This window comes from Natrix helvetica, assembly GCF_964273705.1.
Source record: "Natrix helvetica genome assembly, chromosome: 12".
Classification (NCBI taxonomy): domain Eukaryota; kingdom Metazoa; phylum Chordata; class Lepidosauria; order Squamata; family Natricidae; genus Natrix; species Natrix helvetica.
The window spans coordinates 19,234,754-19,254,705 of record NC_138556.1 but is presented as its reverse complement, the minus strand read 5'-3'; the positions used below and the strand labels follow the sequence as shown (position 1 = coordinate 19,254,705).

Genomic DNA, 19,952 nt, shown 5'->3' with positions numbered 1-19,952 from the left:
CATTCGTTCAGGCGGATCGGCACCAATATTGGAATGCAATATTGCGGTTCTATAAAACAACCCACAGCGGCTGAGAGGAAAAGACTGAATCGCCACCCAGATTCCACAGCAAGGGTTTATTTAGCTTTAAAATAATAATTAAAAAGCCAAAATAGCAAAATGCCCACCTAAATAATTTTCATATTTCCCTCTATAAGATTTTTCTCGACTGAAAAAATTAAAAAAAAAACTATCAAAATACTTTGGGACAACCGAGACCGTAGCTGTCGCAAGCGGAACTCTCAGACGGGACAATCGTAAACGTGGATTTCCTGATCGTCCCCAACGGAGACGATTTTTGAGCCGTTCCCGTTGTACTGCACGCCCCAGACCTATGGGCGGGAGAGAAAGGCCCAGCAAGTTAGAAGGAAGGACCGCCGGGGATGATGGGCTGCCCCAAAGAGCATCTCCGGCTCTTGATCTCCCTACCTGGTCTTGATGGTCAAAGAAGGTGTGGGCGCAGGTCCTGGAAGGCACGTCCCAGACTTTGACCGTTTTGTCTGATGAGCTGGAATATATATATATATATAAAAAAGGATCGGCTCGCTTAATCCTACAGGAGTTGTTTACTGCTCTTAGAAAATATTTATTGATTCAGTTTTTACCTGACTTCTTTACAATTAAAAGTTCACTGCTTGGTAGATGTGCATGATAAATCTAGCAAAGGCTACTTTTAGAGAAATTCCTTCCTTCCCCTTATCTTCCTTCCCCATCCTTCCCTCCTTCCTCTCATTTCCTCTTTCCTTCCTCCTGTTCCTCTATCTTTCTTCCTTTCCTCATCTTCCTACCTTCTCCCCCTTTTATTTTCTCTTTCCCTACTATTTCTCCCTATTTATTCCATCCGTCCTTTCATCCTCCTACCTTCTCCTTTTATTTTCTTTCCCTATTCCCTCCATCTTCCTTTCATCCTTTTCCCCTCATCTTCCTTTTCCCTCCCTCTCTCTCATTTTCTCTTTCCCTCCTCCCGCTCCTTTCTCCATCTATCTTTGTACCTTCTGTTCTTTCCTCACCTTCCTTCTCCCCCCCCCCCCTCCATCTTTCTTTCCTTCCTTCCCTCCCCCAAATCTGTTACGATTGTGGACAGCATATATAGCGTTCTACTCACCTGGAAACAAAATGGGTGTCATCAGGGCAAAAGGCTACATTTAATACCCAAGATCCGTGGCCGCTCAGAGTGCCCGCCAAGTTGGCATGCTGTCTGTTAATTCAGAAAACAAGATTCTGGGTTAGAGAAAAACATCTTAAAATGATTTTCAGAATGCGTTCCACAGAACGCCCACAAAATACCTGTAATAAAAGAGGTAGGAACAGACAGTCCAAACTAACAAGCTATCAATGACAGCTTGTAACTACAGTTAGACTTCTGGGATAGGAAAGAGACACATTCCCATTTCAGGAGTCTTAATTCCTTGGATTGAGAAAATTCGGGAGTTGGAAGCCGAAATTCAAAGGAGATAATGGGGGAATAGAGCTGGCGGGAGGACTTTTGGACAAGGGAACCGAAGCAGTGGGTAGTGGGTTCAGCAAAGGCATCACTCACACATCGTATATCTTGATGTAGCCGTCATCTGATGCTGTAACAAGCAGCTGAGAGTCTGGAGAAAACGTCAAGGAACGGATAGGCATGGCGTGACCTGGAGCAGAAGAGAGAATCACTTCGTATCTTTGGCTGCTTGAAATGTAATTTGCACCTTGCTCTATAAATCAGTTGAACTATTCCCAAAAATGTTTGCCAGGGGAAGACCCTATGATAGATAGATAGATAGATAGATGATAGAGATAGATAGATAGATAGATAGATAGATAGATAGATAGATAGATAGAGATAGATAGATGATAGATAGATAGAGATAGATAGATAGATAGATGATAGATAGATGATAGATAGATAGATAGATAGATAGATAGATAGATAGATAGATAGATAGATAGATAGATAGATAGATATAGATAGATCAGAAATCAGGAATTCCAAATCTCACCTTCCAGCGTGTGGACAAGTTTCCCGGTTGCAATATCAAAAATATTGATAATCCCGTCGATCGCTCCGCTGGCTAGGTACTTTCCATCTGGACTCTAAAACAATCAGAAACCAGTACTGACTCCGGCCTTCTTCCCCTACACCACAAGAAGCCAAGATATTCACACCACACACTGCTATTCACCCTTTTGCGTTTACAGGAGGTGAAATTTGGTGACTGACATTTTGGTTTAGTAAGCTTGAAAAGCCAGACAGAATTATTCGCAGTTCATATTGTTCAGGTGGCTGAAATGGGTGAAGTCACAACCAAGGAAGTGTGTTCTGTGAATGCACCTGCCAGCTAGAATGCAGAAGAGAAATGAGTCGCACCTAAACCTGGGATCACACAACATAGCAGGGTAAGGTAAGTATGGACGCTACCTATCGAATCAGCACATGGGACTTTGGGAAGGATTTTGGTGAAAGACAAATCAGTGGTGGATCTATGAAAAGCACAAAATACACCTGATTTAGAATGCGCTGCTACATCCAATGGGAAGGAAGCAGTGGAGATACATCTATAAATCCCACTTAGGGGGGGGCTGGATTGATGGTTGACAAAAATATATCACGGGTGTGATGCCTTCAAAACGCCTTTTGAGCATTTCTGGATTCTAATTGTAGATTATACCTTGGTCCCAAAGAGCAAAAAAACCTGCACTATCAATTTATTTATCTCTCTTAAAAGTTCATGCCCCAGTTGTGAAGGGAAAAGAGGATGGATTTATTTGGAAATGGTTTTACGGCACTGACACACGCTTCCCCAACCGTCCCTCTCTCTTCCCTCGGGGCTACTGCTAAAACCGTGATAATTCAGCGCAAAGTTTCTGGGACGATCTTGCAGAGTGGGAGTGATGATAACAGGTGACAATATATGCTTATTAAAAGACAAACCAAGCATCTTACGTAAGCGATACTGAGGATGAATTTCCCTCGAGTGTCCAAGGAATATTCCTTTTTCCCGGTCTCCACGCCAAATATGTTGACTTTCCCAATGTGGCTTCCGGTTGCCACATATTGGGAATCGGGAGAAAAAGCCAGCGACCAAGCGTCCACTACAGGAGAGGAAGCGGAGAAAACTCTGAGATATCCAGTAATAAGTACATGTATTTCTGTTGTGCTGGATGACTGGGAACCTCCACAGAATATTTACGGTCCTCTTTACTTATTTACTGATAAATAATTTTAAAATAAAACAACAAAACAGCCATGGCAACAACAAAGGCAGCCCTCATCTTTCATCTCCTAATGACATTTGATCAGTTCCCAGGGATGGGATGAACAGTACCTGGCCCAGCATCTATTGACCTGATCTGCTTGCCAGTGTCCAAGTCCCAAATGCGGATGTGAGCATCTAACGAGCTGGACGCAGCAATGGTGCCTGTATGACTGATGTCCACAGAAACGACACCCAGCTGATGGCCTTCTAAAGTCCACTTGAGGTCCAGCTTCTCCTCGTTCCTTGGAGAAACAAAAAGAAAGCATTTTCAGAAGAATAGGTGGTACAGCTATCCATCATTTCCATGTGGTGTATCTACCGATGCTTCCTGAAATTAAATTCCTGATACATAACTCGGCTCCCAATATCATATTCTCCTCCCAAATCTGGACTAAAAATACAGCTACTATTTTTTTCGGACTATAAGACGCACCGGTGTATAAGATGCAGCAAGATTTCAAAGAGGTAAGTAAGAAAAAAAGTATTTGTCCTCCCCAGCCCCCAGGAGCACTCTGCAGGCTTCAGCAGGGCTGGGGGAAGGCAAAAACGCCCCCATTTTTGCAAAAAAACAGGTGGAAAACGGGCAGTTTTTCACAAAAAAGGGGGGCATTATTCCCTTCCCCCAATCCTGCTGAAGCCCGCAGAGTGCTGTTGGGGGCTGGGGGAAGGCAAAAACACCTCAGTTTTTCCGAAAAACCACCAGTTTTTTTGCAAAAATGGGATGCAGAGGTGGGGTTTCGGGAGGCCAAAAATGGCTGTATTCGGTGTATAAGACGCACCAACATTTCCACACTCTTGGGGGGGGGGGAGAAGGTGCATCTTATACTCCAAAAAATACAGTACATTCATAATTTTTGACAATTCTTAAGCAGGTTTCCCCGTGCATGAGCCCCATCTGATTTTTACAGAAGTTGTTAAACGAATGCTGTGATCATTGAGGAACTAGTCATTAAATAAATATTTTCACCCCTGGGTTTTTTTGGACGGAAATGGGCAGAAAATGCTGAAAATCACGGTCCTGTGACTGCAAGGCATTGTGAACGAGAGCTGGTTGCCAAATATCTAAAATGGAAACAGAGGGGTGTCTGTGTGTGTGTGTGTGTGTGTTTGTGTGTGGCAAAAACAAATCCTAACTTCCAAAACAGGTCATAATTAGTTCTCGGGAAATCCGTTCTAACTTCAAGTAGTCTCTAAGTGTCAGGTTGTTAATTGAGGATTTCCAGCATGGACCTCTCTGCTTGTTTAAGGACAGCTTTGCATACTGTAATACTACATGGCATTTTTTAGAAAACCTCCTGGAATTTACCATTTCCAGACTTTCACCAGATCATCCAGAGAGCCTGAGATTACAGTCTCTGAGCCGTCGTTTCTGTTTTTGCCCCAAGCAACCGACCAAATTGCATCGTCGTGTGCTGAGAGAGAGAGAGAGAGAGAGAGGGAAAAAAGACGATTGTGTTAGCTTCTCCCAAGAAACAAGTTCCACAGAGCAGAGTCAGCCTCACCAGCACGAAATCAGAAGAACCTTCCACAAGAGAATTCCAGGCTTTGGTGATTCGATGCTTTTGGGATCCTGTCCCCTCCCCATCACCCAGGTAGTCTGGTGGACCACACCTTCTACCTGTGAAAAGCAAAGCTGGCTTGACCCTCCCCACATGTCATGGGGCCCCTCTATTAAGCAGGTCCATCTGGAGGAAACAAGAAGAAGGGCCTTCTCCATGGTGGCTACCTCCCTGTGGGAACATCATCCCAAGAAAGTAAGATTGGCTCCCTACTTGATAGGCTTTTGAAAGATTTGCCAGTGGATGATATAGAGGCCCTCAAGTGGTTAGTTTGATTGTTGTTGCCAGGGCGATGGGGACCTATTGAGATTTGTATTGGGGGTTTATTGCAATTTTATTGCTGGAAACCACCCAGAGTCATCGTAAGCAAGTTGGGTAGCCATATAAATGTTCTTAATAGAATATATATATAAATGTTAATAGAATACATATAAATGATAACATAATACATATATATATGTGGGTGTGGGTGTTCTTAATAAATATATATAAATGTTTTTAATAAATAGAATATATATATATTCAAAACAAGATATATCCTTGTTTCATCTGTGAACTTTCTGGACCTGCCACCTTATTTATTTTTTATTCATTTCATTTTTATTACATTTATTGGCCGCCCATCTTTACCACCAGGTTAACTCCTTAAAAAGCAAACACACCAAACACAATTTAGAAAAGCAGGATTTCCTTACCTTGTTCTTGCTTGAAGAGTATGCTATACTGAAAAGGGGGAAAAACACAGCAACCAATCAGCCCCTCAATCCTCTTCCTTAAAATAACATGTGCGAAATAACACAACTGGCTGATGACGGTACCTGGTCCTTACCTGAGTTGTCATTTTTCCTGCTCACAAACCCACCATGCGCATCAAAGCTCTGGAAGAAGAGGAAAGTGCTGAGGGGAGGGGGGGAAATTACATGTATATATATAAAATCATGAAATCATGTTCTTGACTTTCTAGTGTATCTAGTGTATTAAAAATTAAATGGGGGAATTGATGGGAGATAGATAGATAGATAGATGATAGATAGATAGATAGATAGATAGATAGATAGATAGATAGATAGATAAGATAGATAGGATAGATGGACAGATATGAGATAGATAGATAGATGATAGATAGATAGATAGATAGATAGATAGATAGATAGATAGATAGATAGATAGATAGATAGATGATAGATAGATAGATAGATGATAGATAGATAGATAGATGATAGATAGATAGATAGATAGATAGATAGATAGATAGATAGATAGATAGATAGATAGATAGATAGATAGATAGATGATAGATAGATAGATGCTGGTCTTGTTGTATTCGGGTCCTTTCCCGTCTCACTCGCCATCTTCAGGCTGGGTGAAGCTGAAACTTTAAGGCCAAAGACAACAGCCTGAAGATGGCGAGTGGGACCTGGCCGAAACGTTGCCAAGACAACTCAATTTTACAGGGGAAAAGACCCGAATACAACAAGACCAGCATACCTACACCCGTGAAAATCTACGAGAAAACACACACACACACACACACACACACACACACACACACACACACGGGATGCACAATTTATATATACACACACATACACACAATTTATATATACACACACATATATAATTCACACGCACGCACACACACAACCATCAATTCCCCCATTCAGTTTTTAAACTTACCATGGAAAAGATACCCTAGAAAGCCAAGGACATGATTAAAAAGCCCCAGCCCCAGATGTGGGGCGGGAGGGGGGGTTGCGAGCCCAGGAGCCCAGATGTGGGGGGGGTGAAAGAAGGGGTTGCTATGGAAACCGCTCCCCCTTCCATCCGCTCCCCCAGCAACTCACCCGCCGGGGCTGCCCGTCGCCGCGCAGCGCTTGAGGCGCCCGCTGATGACGACACGCCTCGACGGCCAGAACGGCGCCTCTTTGCCGCCCCTACGCGGCACGGCAGGGAATCGCAGAGCCGCTTTCTTTGGCGCCTGGACCGCGGGGCTTTCGGGGGGGGGGGGGGAGGAGGCAGCGGCGCTGCTTTTTCTGCCGGGGTTCGAGGCTTCCCCGCCCGCGATGGTCCCTCGGAGCGCCAGTAGAGGGGAGGGTTCCCAGGAAGCAGTTTTCAGCCCTCCCCTCCTTGCCAGGCCGAGCAACCCTGCAGGTCCTGCAATTCCCGAGAATTGCATCAGGGACCCAATGCATGCGCGTGCATGGGTGTGCATGAGCGTGCATGCACACCCGCGTGTCTCCTACTTGCGCCCTCTTTGGCTTTTTTTGCTTCTTGGCTCGTTCTTGGATTTTCCCGGCTGGAGCCCCAAAGAAGCGGGCCCCCCCAGCTGGAAGGGGCAGCTTGCAAAGTCTCAGAGTTCTCCCCCGCCCCAGCACTTGCCCCCTCCCTGCAAAAGAGCCCCCCCACACCTTTGCACCCCACTCTTCCTTCCTCCCGGAGAAAGAGAGCGGGGGGGGGGCTTCCTTTAACAGTCATAAGTCGAGAACTCTCTGTAAAGGGGCTCTTGGCTTATGGGTGGGGTGGCCTCAGCTGCCCCCTGGAGCAAGCCCAACCCCCCTCCTCTGCCCCCCCCCGCCCGACTTTTCCCTTCAGGGGGGAAAAAACCCTAACTGGTATTTGCACATCTGCAGCCTGGCCCTGGCCAGATGTCTTCGGTTCCCATTCTTCTCGGCCTGAGTCAGCAGGGCAGATTCTTCTTGGGGGGAAACCGTGGAAGGAGACTCCAAGGAGCATGTTGGCCTTTCGTTGCTCATCATCCTGGAACATCCGTGTCCTTTCCAAATGCTTTTGATATGCCTCATAAACCTGATTGGGACCAGCTGGAAGGGGAGAAAGGAAAATTTAAAAGCAGCACCATCAATGCTTCTGTTCTTTCAGCAGATCTCGCTGACAAAAGGAAGAGAAGAGCAACCTATTCATGTGTCTGAATAAAATGAAGTTAACATTTTTTCTCCCTCTTAGCATGGAAAGCTTCCCCAATTCACCCATCTTTGGCCTGTCCACCCTCTTGGTTGTAAGCAGCCTCAACATCCTCTGTTGATCTTAAACAAATTGCCCGCTTCCTTTGAGGTTAAACGATGAACACAACTTTGGCAGAGCCAAAACATATTATATTTCTGAAACGCCAACAACTGCGATGAGGAGGAAGGTTATTTCTTGGTTATTTTTCAGCAGGTTGACAATTTGGGATCGGAGCCGATCGCCCAGCGTAAATCTTGGATCAAAAGATTGGGATAGTCATCAGATCTTTCCTTTAGATATAGATATAGATTAACAGAGTTGGAAGGGACTTAATAGGTCATCTATTAGTCCAACTCACCCAAAAAGGAGACCCTACACCTGTGATGGCAAACCTTTTCCGACAAATGGCAGCCCAATTTCTTCTTGTCCAATCTTTAACCTTTGTGATGTCCAAGTTGAGTTTGCTTAACTTGGACTGGATTTCTGACTTCCATCCCCTTTTTCAAAATCACGTAATTCCTTTCAACGCACCCATGCGGTCTTATCAGCCGACATTCGGATGGCTGTCAGTTTATTCGCTTTATTAAAAAAATAAATCCGGAGTCCCTTGAAGGGGCCGCTTACGTTTTGTCTCCCAGAACTGAACTGTCCGATGGCATATCGAACCCTAAAGTTGATGCGGATATAATTTGGATAACGCCTTTTTTTTCAACCCATCTGGAGTGAGCTGGAGGTTTTAAAGAAGCATCCCTGTGTCCCCTGGGGGGGATTTGGGATCTTTCCTAATGTGCAATAATTGAGATAATTGGCTGGATGGGGTTTCTAATTAGGACAGGAAGATGGGCTAACCTTTCACGGACAAATCTCATTTAGGGAGATGAGATAAAGATGCTCCCTTTGGCATATGGAGGTGATGCTTTATGGGCGATGAGGATAATATGGCTTTTTAAAAATCTATTGGAGGATGCGGAACAAAGGTTTGTTTGCAAACGGTTCTATTCAGCTTTATTGTCCCAAGGGAGCTTTTTCAAAAAGGCAACTAGACTTCCTTGGTTTCGGTTTCGGTTTTCCCTTGAAAACGTTTCGCTTCTCATCCAACAAGCTTCTTCAGAACTTCAGGGCCAAAACAAAACAAGAAAGTCCAGTTGCCTTTTGAAAGAAAGCAGTTTTGGGACAGCCATAACCTGGATGACTGAGAATCTCCATAGACATTGCAACTTTATTCATCATTTGCTGAGCTTGTCCATCAGAAAGGTCGGCAGTTCGGCGGTTCGAATCCCTAGCACTGCGTAATGGAGTGAGCTCCTGTGACTTGTCCCAGCTTCTGCCAACCTAGCAGTTCGAAAGCACGTAAAAAATGCAAGTAGGAAAATAGCCACCTTTGGTGGGAAGGGAACAGTGTTCCGTGCGCCTTCGGCGTTGAGTCATGCCGGCCACATGACCACAGAGATGTCTTCGGACACCACTTGCTCTTCGGCTTTGAAACGGAGATGAGCACCGCCCCCTAGAGTCGGGAACGACTAGCACATATGTGCAAGGGGAACCTTTACCTTATCTAAGGAGCAGATTAAAAAGAAAACTTTTAAGATGCTCTTGGGGTGCAAGGCCAGCTATTGAAGTGATAAACTTAATGAACGTTTTGTTTAAAACATTGCTGTTTTGGATGTAAGGGGAAAAAAGGTCTAGAATGGATTCAGGCTTCCTCTGTGCAGCTTTGTCTGTTTTCTCAGCTTCTTCTAATGCAGTGTTTCTGGATCTCAGGAACTTGAAGATGGATGGACTTAGACTTATATCCCGCTTCATGGTGCATTACAGCCCTCTCTAAGCAGTTTACAGAGTCAGCCTCTTGCCCCCAACAATCTGGGTCCTCATTTTACCCACCTCGGAAGGACGGAAGGCTGAGTCAACCTTGAGCTATTCAGGATCAAACTGCTGGCAGTAGGCAGAATTAGCCTGCAATACTGCACTCTAACCAAGATCATCTGAGAACACATCCTGTTATCATTTCTATCCCTCTAGAGCTGCAGAGGTGTTCATTCTGGCCCAATAAGAGCAGGGGCAGCCAGCAAGAGTTTAAAAAGTCAAGATGTCTACTCAAAACTCCGCCTCTTTTACATGCAGCACACGGAAAAGAGGAGAAGGACACGCCCTGGATAAGAGATGGGCAACGACAGTTGAGCTGATGCGCTCACCAAGCCAACTCTTGCCATGTTAGCAAGCCATGGTTTCTCTCTGCATTAAACATACTCCATAACAACCATGATTTGGTGATGTACACAGGACCTGGTGAGAACATACTGGCAGCCACAATGCTCCATCCTGCCCCATCAATTGAATGAATCAAAATAATTACAATGCCCATCAAAATCAGACGGGGGGCTTCCACCGTAACGGGGGGGGGAGCTGTCCTCTTGAACGTTTTCACCATCATCTGCAAACAGTTGCATTCGTTTTGCCACTGAGAACACGCACAGATATCCCAAGACATTGGCAAGAAAAAGAATAAAAAACCCCAAAGAAGTGGCTTTTCCCCTCCTTTCTGCATTTTTTTTTTACAGGCTCCATTTCTGGCAGCCGCTGTTGCTGCTACTGCTCTGGGTGCAAAAGGCGCTGACAAGGGTGTCATTTTAATGAGGGCCTCGCTGCACAATGGGCGGCTGGGCAGAAGTGCCCAAGCGCGTCTTCGGTTGCATCCGTCAGATTAAATTTCCCCGATTGTCACGTCCATCCGTCATGGAGAGCCCCTCCGTCCATTTAATTTGTCAGCGAGATGTACGGCCGCCTTCCTGCCTTCCAGATGGGTAATCTATCTGTGTCGCGGGCCATCCATCACTGGGCGTTGGATTTATTCCTGCCATCTCTTGCTTGGCTGGCACCTTCCTAATTCGGCACCCCTCCCGGCTGATCTTTCCTGACTCCACCGTCGCCGGTCAATAAACACTGGAGGGGGGGATACTCGGAGAGCCATTAGGGTGGGATGATTGAGTGACCCCTGGCTCCAGCTGTAGCACCGCACACACGGTCCTTTTGTCTGGCCAGGCCTTGCCAAAAAAAGGAGATGGATGAGATCCATCTGTAGGGGAGAAAGGAGGGCCAGCCAGCCGGAGGGGTGGGATGGGGTGGGCGACGCAATGGTTTCAGGTGAAAGAAAAGAACGGCTGAAGACACACAGACCCAAGTGCCTTTCTGGATCTTAAATTGGGCGGGCGATAGAAGTTTGTTTAATAAATGAAATAAATAAAAAAGAGCCTGATTTGGAGGCCAGGGGGATGAATGTTATTTTCTTGAAAACGCCACTATCCCCTTTCTCCTTCCCTTTTTTCACATGCCTGCAGTTTGAGGCAGGATGGCAATTATGTTCTCTATACCGGGACTAGCTCAAAGTAGGGTCCTGTATAAGGAGCAGGAGCACCTCCAGAAGAGAGAAACCGTTTCTCTTCTGGATTCAGCATTCTCTGTTTGTTTTGAAACCTTCCGCCCTTCTGTGGCGGGATTCCAAATGCAATTTGGGCTCTCTTGGATGGAAAAATGGCCTGGCCATCGAAGCAAGAAAGGATGGGGGAAGACGAAATCCAGGGGTGTGTATGTTGGAGTGCTGAAGTGCATGAAGAACAGTTGCAGGAACTGGGGATGTCCAATGAAAAGAAGGACCAGGGGAGACATGATAGCAGTGTTCCAATATCTCAGGGGTTGCCCCAAAGAAGAGGGAGTCAAGCTATTCTCCAAAGCACCTGAGGGAAGAACAAGAAGCAATGGGGGGAAACTAATCAAGGAGAGAAGCAACCTAGAACTAAGGAGAAATTTCCTGACAGTTAGAACAATTAATCAGTGGAACAGCTTGCCTCCAGAAATTGTGAATGCTCCAACATTGGGAGTTTTTAATAAGAGACTGAACCATTACACCCTCAGCATAGGGTGTCCTGCTTGAGAGGGGTTGGACTAGAAAACCTCCAAAGTCCCTTCCAACTCTGTTACGAATCAGAATTTAAACTGACAGCTAACAGCACTCCTTACTGGAGCTGATGACCGTATCTAGTTGGGTCATGAAAGTCCTGCAAGAAAGCAAGAAAGCTCAGAGATGACCAAGGACCCCTCATTTCAGCCGTGAGCTACAAATATTCTCCTTTATCTGTTCATTCTGTGTTCTATATGATTCTGGATGAATGTATTCTATTTTATTTTTCTTTATGTACACTGAGAGCTTATGCACCAAAGACCCATTCCTTGTGTGTCCAACCAGACATGGCCAATAAAGAATTCTATTTTATTCTCTTTCAGATTCTATTCTCTTTCATATTATTCTATTCTATTCTCTTTCATATTATTCTATTCTCTTTCTATTATTCTAGTCTACTCTATTCCTATTCCTATTCTATTCGACGGTATATTCAGCTCAAATATCCACACTAGAAGGGAGGGAGGGAAGGCTAAGCAGCAGGGAAGGTTCCCGAGGAAACCCACTTCCTCCTCTTGGATTTTGGAGACCCTCCCCAGCATCTTTGCACCATCCAGTGCTGAGCAGAAGGGGAACGTGTGTGTGTGTGTGAGGGGCTTCTCCCCCCTTTCTTCCCCATGTCATAGCCACCGTCTGCATCCATGAATCTTCCCACTGCCTCCCAGCTGCAAAGCGAGGTACAATTGGGGTGGGGTGGGGGCTGTGTGTGAGGGGGGGCGCTGCGAGGAAAGGCAGGGAATCTCCTTTTTGGGGGAAGACCCAGGCGGTCGGTGCCTGGGCTGCCAGGATGATGGGGAAGGGGATGATGGATGGGGAGGAAGGAGGAGGGCGCTGCTGGCAGGGGGCGCGTGGAGTGGGGTGGGGGGGTGGGAGGCGTCGCTTCTGTGTGCCCCGAGCGAGGGGACGCGGGGGGGGGAGAAGAGATAGAAAAGAGGCAGATGGAAGGATGGATGAGCGGATGGGGGGAGGAGGAAGAGGGAGGAGGAAGAGGGAGGGAGGAGGGACGGGTAAAGGAGTCCCTAGGCCAGTTCGCGGTGCGGGACAGACGGAGGCAGAGCTCCTGCGCTTCGCCTCGCCTCGTCCGCCTCTCGCCCCGTCCCGTCCCTGGTTCTCCTGCCCTGCCTCTCGCCTCCGCCAGCCATGGCCAACTTCGCCGGGACCTGGAAGATGAAAAGCAGCGAGAATTTCGACGAACTCCTGAAAGTCCTGGGTAAGGCGCGGGGAGGGGGGGGGGAAGCGAGGAAGGCTCGGGTTTCAGAGGCTTATCCAAGGCGCTAGGCATCAAGGCGGCGTCTGGAAGAAACCCCCGGGCGCGCACGCACACACACACAGCAGCCGCGTTGGTTTACTCGCGAGTCAGCGGGGTGGGAGCGGAGGAGGATGGAGGCAGCCACCCGATTATTGGAGAGGAAGAGTACTTGGCGCTGGTAGGGGGGGGGAGGAGGAGGAGGAGGAGGAGGAGGAGGAGGAGGAGGAGGAGGAGGAGGAGGAGGAGGAGGAGGAGGAGGAGAAGAAGAAGAAGAAGAAGAAGAAGAAGAAGAAGAAGAAGAAGAAGAAGAAGAAGAAGAAGAAGAAGAAGAAGAAGAAGAAGAAGAAGAAGAAGAAGAAGAAGAAGAAGAAGAAGAAGAAGAAGAAGAGTGAGAACGGTGCCAGATAACTTTCTGGAGGGTAGAGGGGCGCGGAGCATCCTAGCGGCTGGAGGGGGGCTCGGAGCGAGGGGGGCCGGGCTTGGAGCGCTGCTCTTCCATGGCACCCCTATTCTTCCCACTTCTCTAACCCGAAAAAAAGGGGAGGGAGAACCCAGGTTCCTCTGGCCAAGGGAGGGGGCGCTTGCCCTCAAGAAAACCTGCTTACCCCCCCCCCCCCGCTTGCCATTGCGGCAGCTCTTGAGGTCCCAGCCTCCTTGCCCCCCCAACAGCAGGGCTGGGCGCGTGTCATCCATGGGGGAGCAAGCTGCTTGGATAGCGGACCTTTGGAGGGCAGTCCATCCAGGCGCCCGAAGGGCTCCCTGTTAACACCCATTTGTCGTCGTCGTCCCCCATGTCTACCCAGGAGTAAATGCCATGCTGCGGAAAGTGGCGGTGGCCGCCGCCTCCAAGCCCCACGTGGAGATCCGCCAGGACGGGGACCAGTTCTACATCAAGACCTCCACCACCGTCCGCACTACGGAGATCAGCTTCAAAGTAGGGGAGAGCTTCGACGAGGAGACGGTAGATGGAAGGAAATGCCGGGTGAGTCATTCCTCAGACTTCTCCTGAGGCTTGACCTTCAAGGCAGGATGAGGTCTTCCTGGAGCTCCTTCTTCTTCTTCTTCCCAAGGTTGAGTTTTAGGGTGGAAGGAACATTTCCAGAACAGGACAAAAAATTCCTGGAGATGAGGTCCTTCTAAAGCAGAGGTGTCCAGCCTTGGCCACTTTTAAGATTGTGGAATGGCTGGGGAATTCTGGGAGTTTGTCCCCCAGAAGTCCCCAAGTCTCAAAGTTGCCAAGTTTGGACATCCCTATCCTAAAATAAAAGCGTTCTCCGATCTACAACAGTTCCTTGGAACATCTTGAGAACAACACAGAAGGGTTTGGGCCAGTTGTCCTCTTCTAGAACTTCTTGAAGCCAAGCTGGATGTTTTGACAGCGTGTCTCTCCCCTTCTCCCCCCCAATGTGCTGGAAACGCCACACCACACAGAAACCCATGGGGGAAGAGTTGGTGGGACGAGTTGACCCCCATCTAGCCCCAGACATCACATTGGGATGGTGTCTGACTGCCACCTGTTCAACTTTGGAGGCAGCAAGATCTCCAGAAATCCAGCGGTAAAATAGAGCAAGATTCCCAAGGGGACTGCGAAGGCAGAGAAAGGTTTTCTCCGCCTGTTTTCTTGTGCACCTTTAACACAGATGCAGACAGATGCACACACACCCACCCCAAGAGGGAAGTCTAGGTGAATTTTGCTCTCCCGCAAGCCACAAACCAGGGGATTGATTTCTTGACAAAAAAAGCAGAGTTCGCTATTCTTTTGTGGCAAACCAGAGCCACAAAGCCTTTCTCGCTTCCTCCTTTGGAGATCTTCTTTAAAAAAGCAAAAAAAACCACTCCTCTCCATGAGTCGCACAGGGATTCCCCAGGCTGATGAATCAGGATTTGGGGGCAGGAAGGTTTCGCTGTGGCTTTTCTGTCATCAAGCATCCCGGGAATTCAGACACTGCACATCTCCCCCCCCCCCAATGTCCAATGGCCTGTCTTTGGGATTTCCCCTCCGGCCTCATCCAACCTCTTCCTGGCATCATGTTGGCACTTTGGAAGTACCTCTCAGGTTGTCAGTTTTCTAAGTAATTGCCCAGCTTGGCAGTTGATGACCTCTTTTTAATTTTATTTTTTTTAAAAGAATGCTCGATTTGGCTTTGGGGAAGAATTTTAGGGATGTCCAATTCCTGGTTAGGGACACGGTGGCTCAGTGGTTGAGATGCTGAGCTTGTCGATCAGAAAGGTCAGCAGTTTGGCGGTTTGAATCCCTAGCGCCATATAACGGAGTGAGCTCCCGTGACTTGTCCCACCTTCTGCCAACCGAGCAGTTTGAAAGCAGGTAAAAAATGCAAGGAGAAAAATAGGGACCACTTTGGTGGGAAGGGAACAGCGTTCTGTGCACCTTGGGCATTGAGTCATGCCGGCCACAAGACCATGGAGACGTCTTTGGACAGCGCTGGCTCTTTGGCTTTGAAACGGAGATGAGCACTGCCTTCTAGAGTCGGGAACGACTAGCACATCTGTGCGAGGGGAACCTTTACCTTTTTACCTTAGGGTAAGGGGCAGGGATAAGACTGAGAATGGAGTCCCACAGTCTGTCTGTTCATCAGCTTAGGGAGAAAGATCATGATTAAATGGAATTATTGGGGAGTCCTAGATGAAGACAAGAGAATGAGGAAGCCGCAAACAGCATTACAAAAGAGTTAAGTAAGGTGTGGTGTGCAAAAAAAAAACCCCACAAGAGGAATAAGTCATGTTCCTGGAAACGATCGGAAGAATTATACCCCAATTTCATGTGGGTTGTGGCTTAATCCAGTGATCATTTCCATTTAAAAAAATGTAATTGTCTTAAGATGCCTGGAGCAGCAATTTTCCCAAACTTGAAATGGAACCACCAGCCAAATCTTTGGCTGAAGGAATCCAACAGGGCAAACTTTTCTTTCTGGCTGGGCTGTTTTACTGAATCTGGTCTGATGAAATCTGGCATTCAATTCATGTTTTTTTTTTCAACTTTAATGATAAAAGTCTGTCTGGGAGGTTTCCAGGAGAAAATATAAGCCCTCAATCCTGGGAGGTCTGGAACTTCAGATGCAGAAACATCTGCCCATCCATGAAGATCTGACCAACAAATTCCCCCCCTCCCCGGCTCTTGATTCTCTATAGTTTTAGCCTTAAGTTTTTCTCCAGCCCTTAGTGGAAGTTAGGCCCATTCTGAGCTGCCCACGAGGTGCTTCATCACTGGAGGCTTTCAAGAAGAGATTGGACTGCCGTTTGTCAGAAATGATGTAGGCTCTCCTTCTTCAGCAGTGTGCGTGTGTATTGGACTAGATGACCTATAAGGTCCCCTTCCAACTCTGTTAATCTGCTCTGCCTGGTATCTGCTGCATAGATGGAAGCTCATTTGCAGTGTGTTGAGATGGTTGCTGCCAGGTGTTTATTCCCGTCTGCTGCTTGTCCTAATATCTTGACCTCCCCTCCTATCCACCGCGAGGGGCAAATCTTTTTCTTGCAGAGTTTGGCCACTTGGGAGAATGAGAACAAGCTTTATTGCAAGCAAACGCTGCTGGACGGCCAGGGTCCCAAAACGTACTGGACAAGAGAACTGGCTGGAGATGAGCTAATTTTGGTAAGAGTCTTGAGCTTTGAGCAATTCTCACCACCTTCTCAAAAGAGAGGAGCTCAATATTTGGGTAGCAGGCTAAAACGACAACAACGACCCCCCCCCCCCAAGTTTAAACTGGGTTGAGCAGAGTTATAGCTTCTCCTTTTCACGGTTCCATTCGGTTATATTCAACCTTGGAATGTGGTGGTTCAGCCCAGGATACAAAGTCCGAATTCTTAAAAAGGCTTGAATTCTCACATTTAACCCCTTAATATTTTAAAAGGTGCCTTGGAAGGGCTCAGCCTCTTAATTCCCACCCCACCCCTCAGCCCCCGTTAAGTCCGTTCCACTGGGAGAAAATTGCAATGAGATTTTGACCTCCACCTGAACAATTTTTAACGATTTTTCAATAAGGGTATAGCCTCCAGGCCCATTGGCCCGGGATGAGGTGAAGATGGGAGAAGAAGGGAGTTAGTTCCAAAATTGGTTATCACCAAAGGCAAAGTTTTCAAAAGATCAGTATGGGAGGCAGTCTTGTCTTCCTCCCTTCTCTAGATCACTCAACACACACGCGCTCACCAAGGCCCACATGTCAGAGTGGGAGGCAGACCAATGAACGTTCTCCCAAATCGAGTGCCACAGGTTCAAATGCTCCAATGTAAGATCTGAAAGTCCTCTGGCACAGGGCTCCCTAACCTTGGCAACTTTTAAAGATTTGTGGACTTCCAACTCGCAAAGAATTGAAGTCCACAAGTCTTAAAAGTTGCCAAGGTTGGAGACCCCTGATCAGGCATCTCTCTTTGACCTGGAGCGATGCCAGCGTTCCCCCCCCCCCCCCTTAAGCCATCACTTGGGCCCAGCCTAGCTTGAATCCTGGGTCTGCCTGTTCTGGAGAAGCACCACGAGGCCCAACTCTGAGCATTACAGCTAGTCTTCATCTTACGACCAAAAACTGAACCCAAAACTGTTGCTCACTGAAAGAGGTGCTTTTTGCCCCACGTTAGGGCCTTTCTTGCAGCGACGGTCGTTAAGCGACTCGTGGCAGCTGTTCAGTTAGCCACACGGTTGTTAAAGGAATCTGGTGTCCTCTTTTAGTTTGCTTGTGGGAAGGTCACAAAAGACAATCACATGACCCCGGGACCTTGCAAGCGTCATAAATAGGAGTCGGTTGCCAAGTATCCGAATTTTGACTATTGGGGAGGCTGCAACAGTTGTTGAGTGTGAAAAACCGTCGTAAGTCAGCTTTTTCAGTGCCGTTGCACTTTTGAGTAGTCACTAAACCAACTGGTATTAAGTTGAGGGCTACCTGTAGATGAAAGTGTTGCACACTCGGCAAAATCTTAACACGTGCTTGGAGGTCTTCCAAATTCTAGGCACATCCCAGCAATGCAAGAACTTTCCAAGAATTAGGAGACCACAGGAGACGTTTCTTCAGACACTTTTGAACCTTACGAGGAACAACGTAGAAGGTCTCCAAGTCGGACGAAGGTTCACCAGCTTCTCCCCAAGCTGTTGAACCTTCTGCAGATGTTGGCTTCCTGGTCTCAAGCCACCATGACCTTCTCTACCAAAGACTTGAGAGAAAAGTCTTCTTCTGATTTCAGGTTCTCTTATTTTTCTTCCCTTTGCAGACCTTTGGGGCCAACGAAGTTGTGTGCACGAGGATTTACACGCGGGAGTGAAAAGAAGGCCAACCTGCCCTCCCTCCCTCTCCCACACACCCCTGCAGGAAAAGCCGGAGGATCAACCGCAGGTGTCGTGAACATAAGTCCTGCCAAGTAAACATCCTCGCGTGTTGTTTTAACAGGCTGCCTCCTGTGTGATCGTACATGTTGTTTCAAATCCCAGCTCGCCGGCTGTATCTCAAGATTTTTCCCCTCCTTTCTTGTTTTGCTTAGATGGCGAATCCAGGTCCCTGTAGATTTTTTGTGCGTGCGTGCAAGTGTGTGTGTGTTTGCGGGTACAAACCCCCCCTTTCATTTCCCCTCCACCCCGCTGCTCACTGGTATTTATATAGCTTCACATTTGTACGAGCGGAGCAGTGATGATTAAATCTCTTGGTTCTTGTTGACCACGTTTTGCAAACCGATGTTTCTTTTACTTATTAAAGTACATCCAGACAAGTCAAACGACACCATGGGAGAGGGGCAGACCCTCCCAAACTCACACCTTTGCTACGCTAGGTGTCTTACCTGGTTGCTGCCAGGTTTCCGAAAGATGCCCTAATTAACTTACGAGCCTCGAGCCAACTTGATAACAAGACATGGAAACGCTTTACCAGTTGACAAGTTGTTTTAGGTCCCCGTTTTTGTAAAAAAGGCAGTTTTCCCAACCAGCTGCAATTGCTCCGTGCTGGGTTTTGCACAAAGCCAGGCACACTTTTTTTCTGTTTAACTTAAGGAATTTTTTGCTGTAACAGGTGAGTGGAAATCACTCCCTGTAGACCAGGGTTGTTGTTCTCCCCTCCCCACCACATCATAGTTAACTACCTAATTATGGCCTCCATAAAGGTGGAGAGTATTTCAGGTCAAGTCCCAAAACACAGGCTTGTCGTTTCGGCTATACCGTTCCCCTTTCGAATCATACACATCCGTGTGTTTTTTCAGGTGACTGGAGCGAATTCTGCCCACCGATTTAATTTTTGCAAACCGAGAACGTCGATCTTAATCTGGAAAGAATCATCGGAGGAGAATATTTGTAGCTCAGGGCTGAAACGAGGGGTCCTTGGTGCTCTCTGAGCTTGGTTGTTTTCTTGTGGACGTTTCATGACCCAACTAGATAACAGCATCAGTGCTACAAAAGAGCAAAACCCTCCCCACTCCCTTCCAACACCTGCTTTGGAAACGTAATGTCTGCATGAAAACAACCAAGGCCAGAGAGCACCAAGGACTCCAAAAAAAAACCCACGCGGTTCACCTGTGCAGGACAGCCTTTTATAGGAAAAGTTCCTGAATAGAGAAAACCAGCAACTTAAGGAAACATTTTCAATGGTCTCGTGGCATTTAATAAAAGGTACAAATGTGCCAGTGAAGGATTTCTCTTCTCCAGGCGGAGAAACACACGCATGAGAATCACGTTGGCCATGACAAAAAAATGCCTTCAAGCTAATTGATGCAATTATTCCCCAGCGCCCCCCCCCCTTATCTGCTTCTATCCCATAGACCCGTGATGGCGAACCTATGCCACGCATGCCAAAGGTGGCACACAGAGCCCCCTCTGTGGGCACGAGCGCCATCGCCAGCTGCTCTTCTGGTTTCCGGAAGGCACCTGCACACTGGCCAGCTGGTCTTTGCAGGTGTCGCATTGCCGGAAAACGGCCTGAAAAACAGCCAACAACCAGGACATTTTCCAGGCTGTTTTC

General features: G+C 47.3%; 2 protein-coding genes across 3 annotated transcripts; one reads left to right on the top strand and one right to left on the bottom strand.

The window, feature by feature from the left end:
• Window positions 1-101: 101 nt before the first annotated feature.
• On the bottom strand, window positions 102-6,759 carry SKIC8 (SKI8 subunit of superkiller complex). 2 transcript variants are annotated; one of them, XM_081964763.1, is made up of 11 exons: window positions 6,682-6,759; window positions 5,667-5,715; window positions 5,533-5,560; window positions 4,585-4,690; window positions 3,348-3,520; window positions 2,966-3,114; window positions 2,022-2,115; window positions 1,580-1,673; window positions 1,145-1,237; window positions 469-547; window positions 102-371 (listed from the first exon to the last, which is right to left on the bottom strand). In XM_081964763.1, the coding sequence occupies exons 2-11, from the start codon at window positions 5,676-5,678 to the stop codon at window positions 282-284; spliced, it is 918 nt and encodes a 305-aa protein (XP_081820889.1). In that variant the 5' UTR covers window positions 5,679-5,715; window positions 6,682-6,759; the 3' UTR covers window positions 102-281. The 2 variants fall into 2 exon arrangements, with proteins under 2 accessions (XP_081820889.1, XP_081820890.1); XM_081964764.1 differs by lacking the exon at window positions 6,682-6,759 and adding an exon at window positions 6,515-6,652.
• Window positions 6,760-12,704: 5,945 nt separating this feature from the next.
• CRABP1 (cellular retinoic acid binding protein 1) lies at window positions 12,705-18,662 on the top strand. The gene is made up of 4 exons (XM_081964440.1): window positions 12,705-12,963; window positions 13,806-13,984; window positions 16,502-16,615; window positions 18,223-18,662. The coding sequence occupies exons 1-4, from the start codon at window positions 12,894-12,896 to the stop codon at window positions 18,271-18,273; spliced, it is 414 nt and encodes a 137-aa protein (XP_081820566.1). The 5' UTR covers window positions 12,705-12,893; the 3' UTR covers window positions 18,274-18,662.
• Window positions 18,663-19,952: the final 1,290 nt, after the last annotated feature.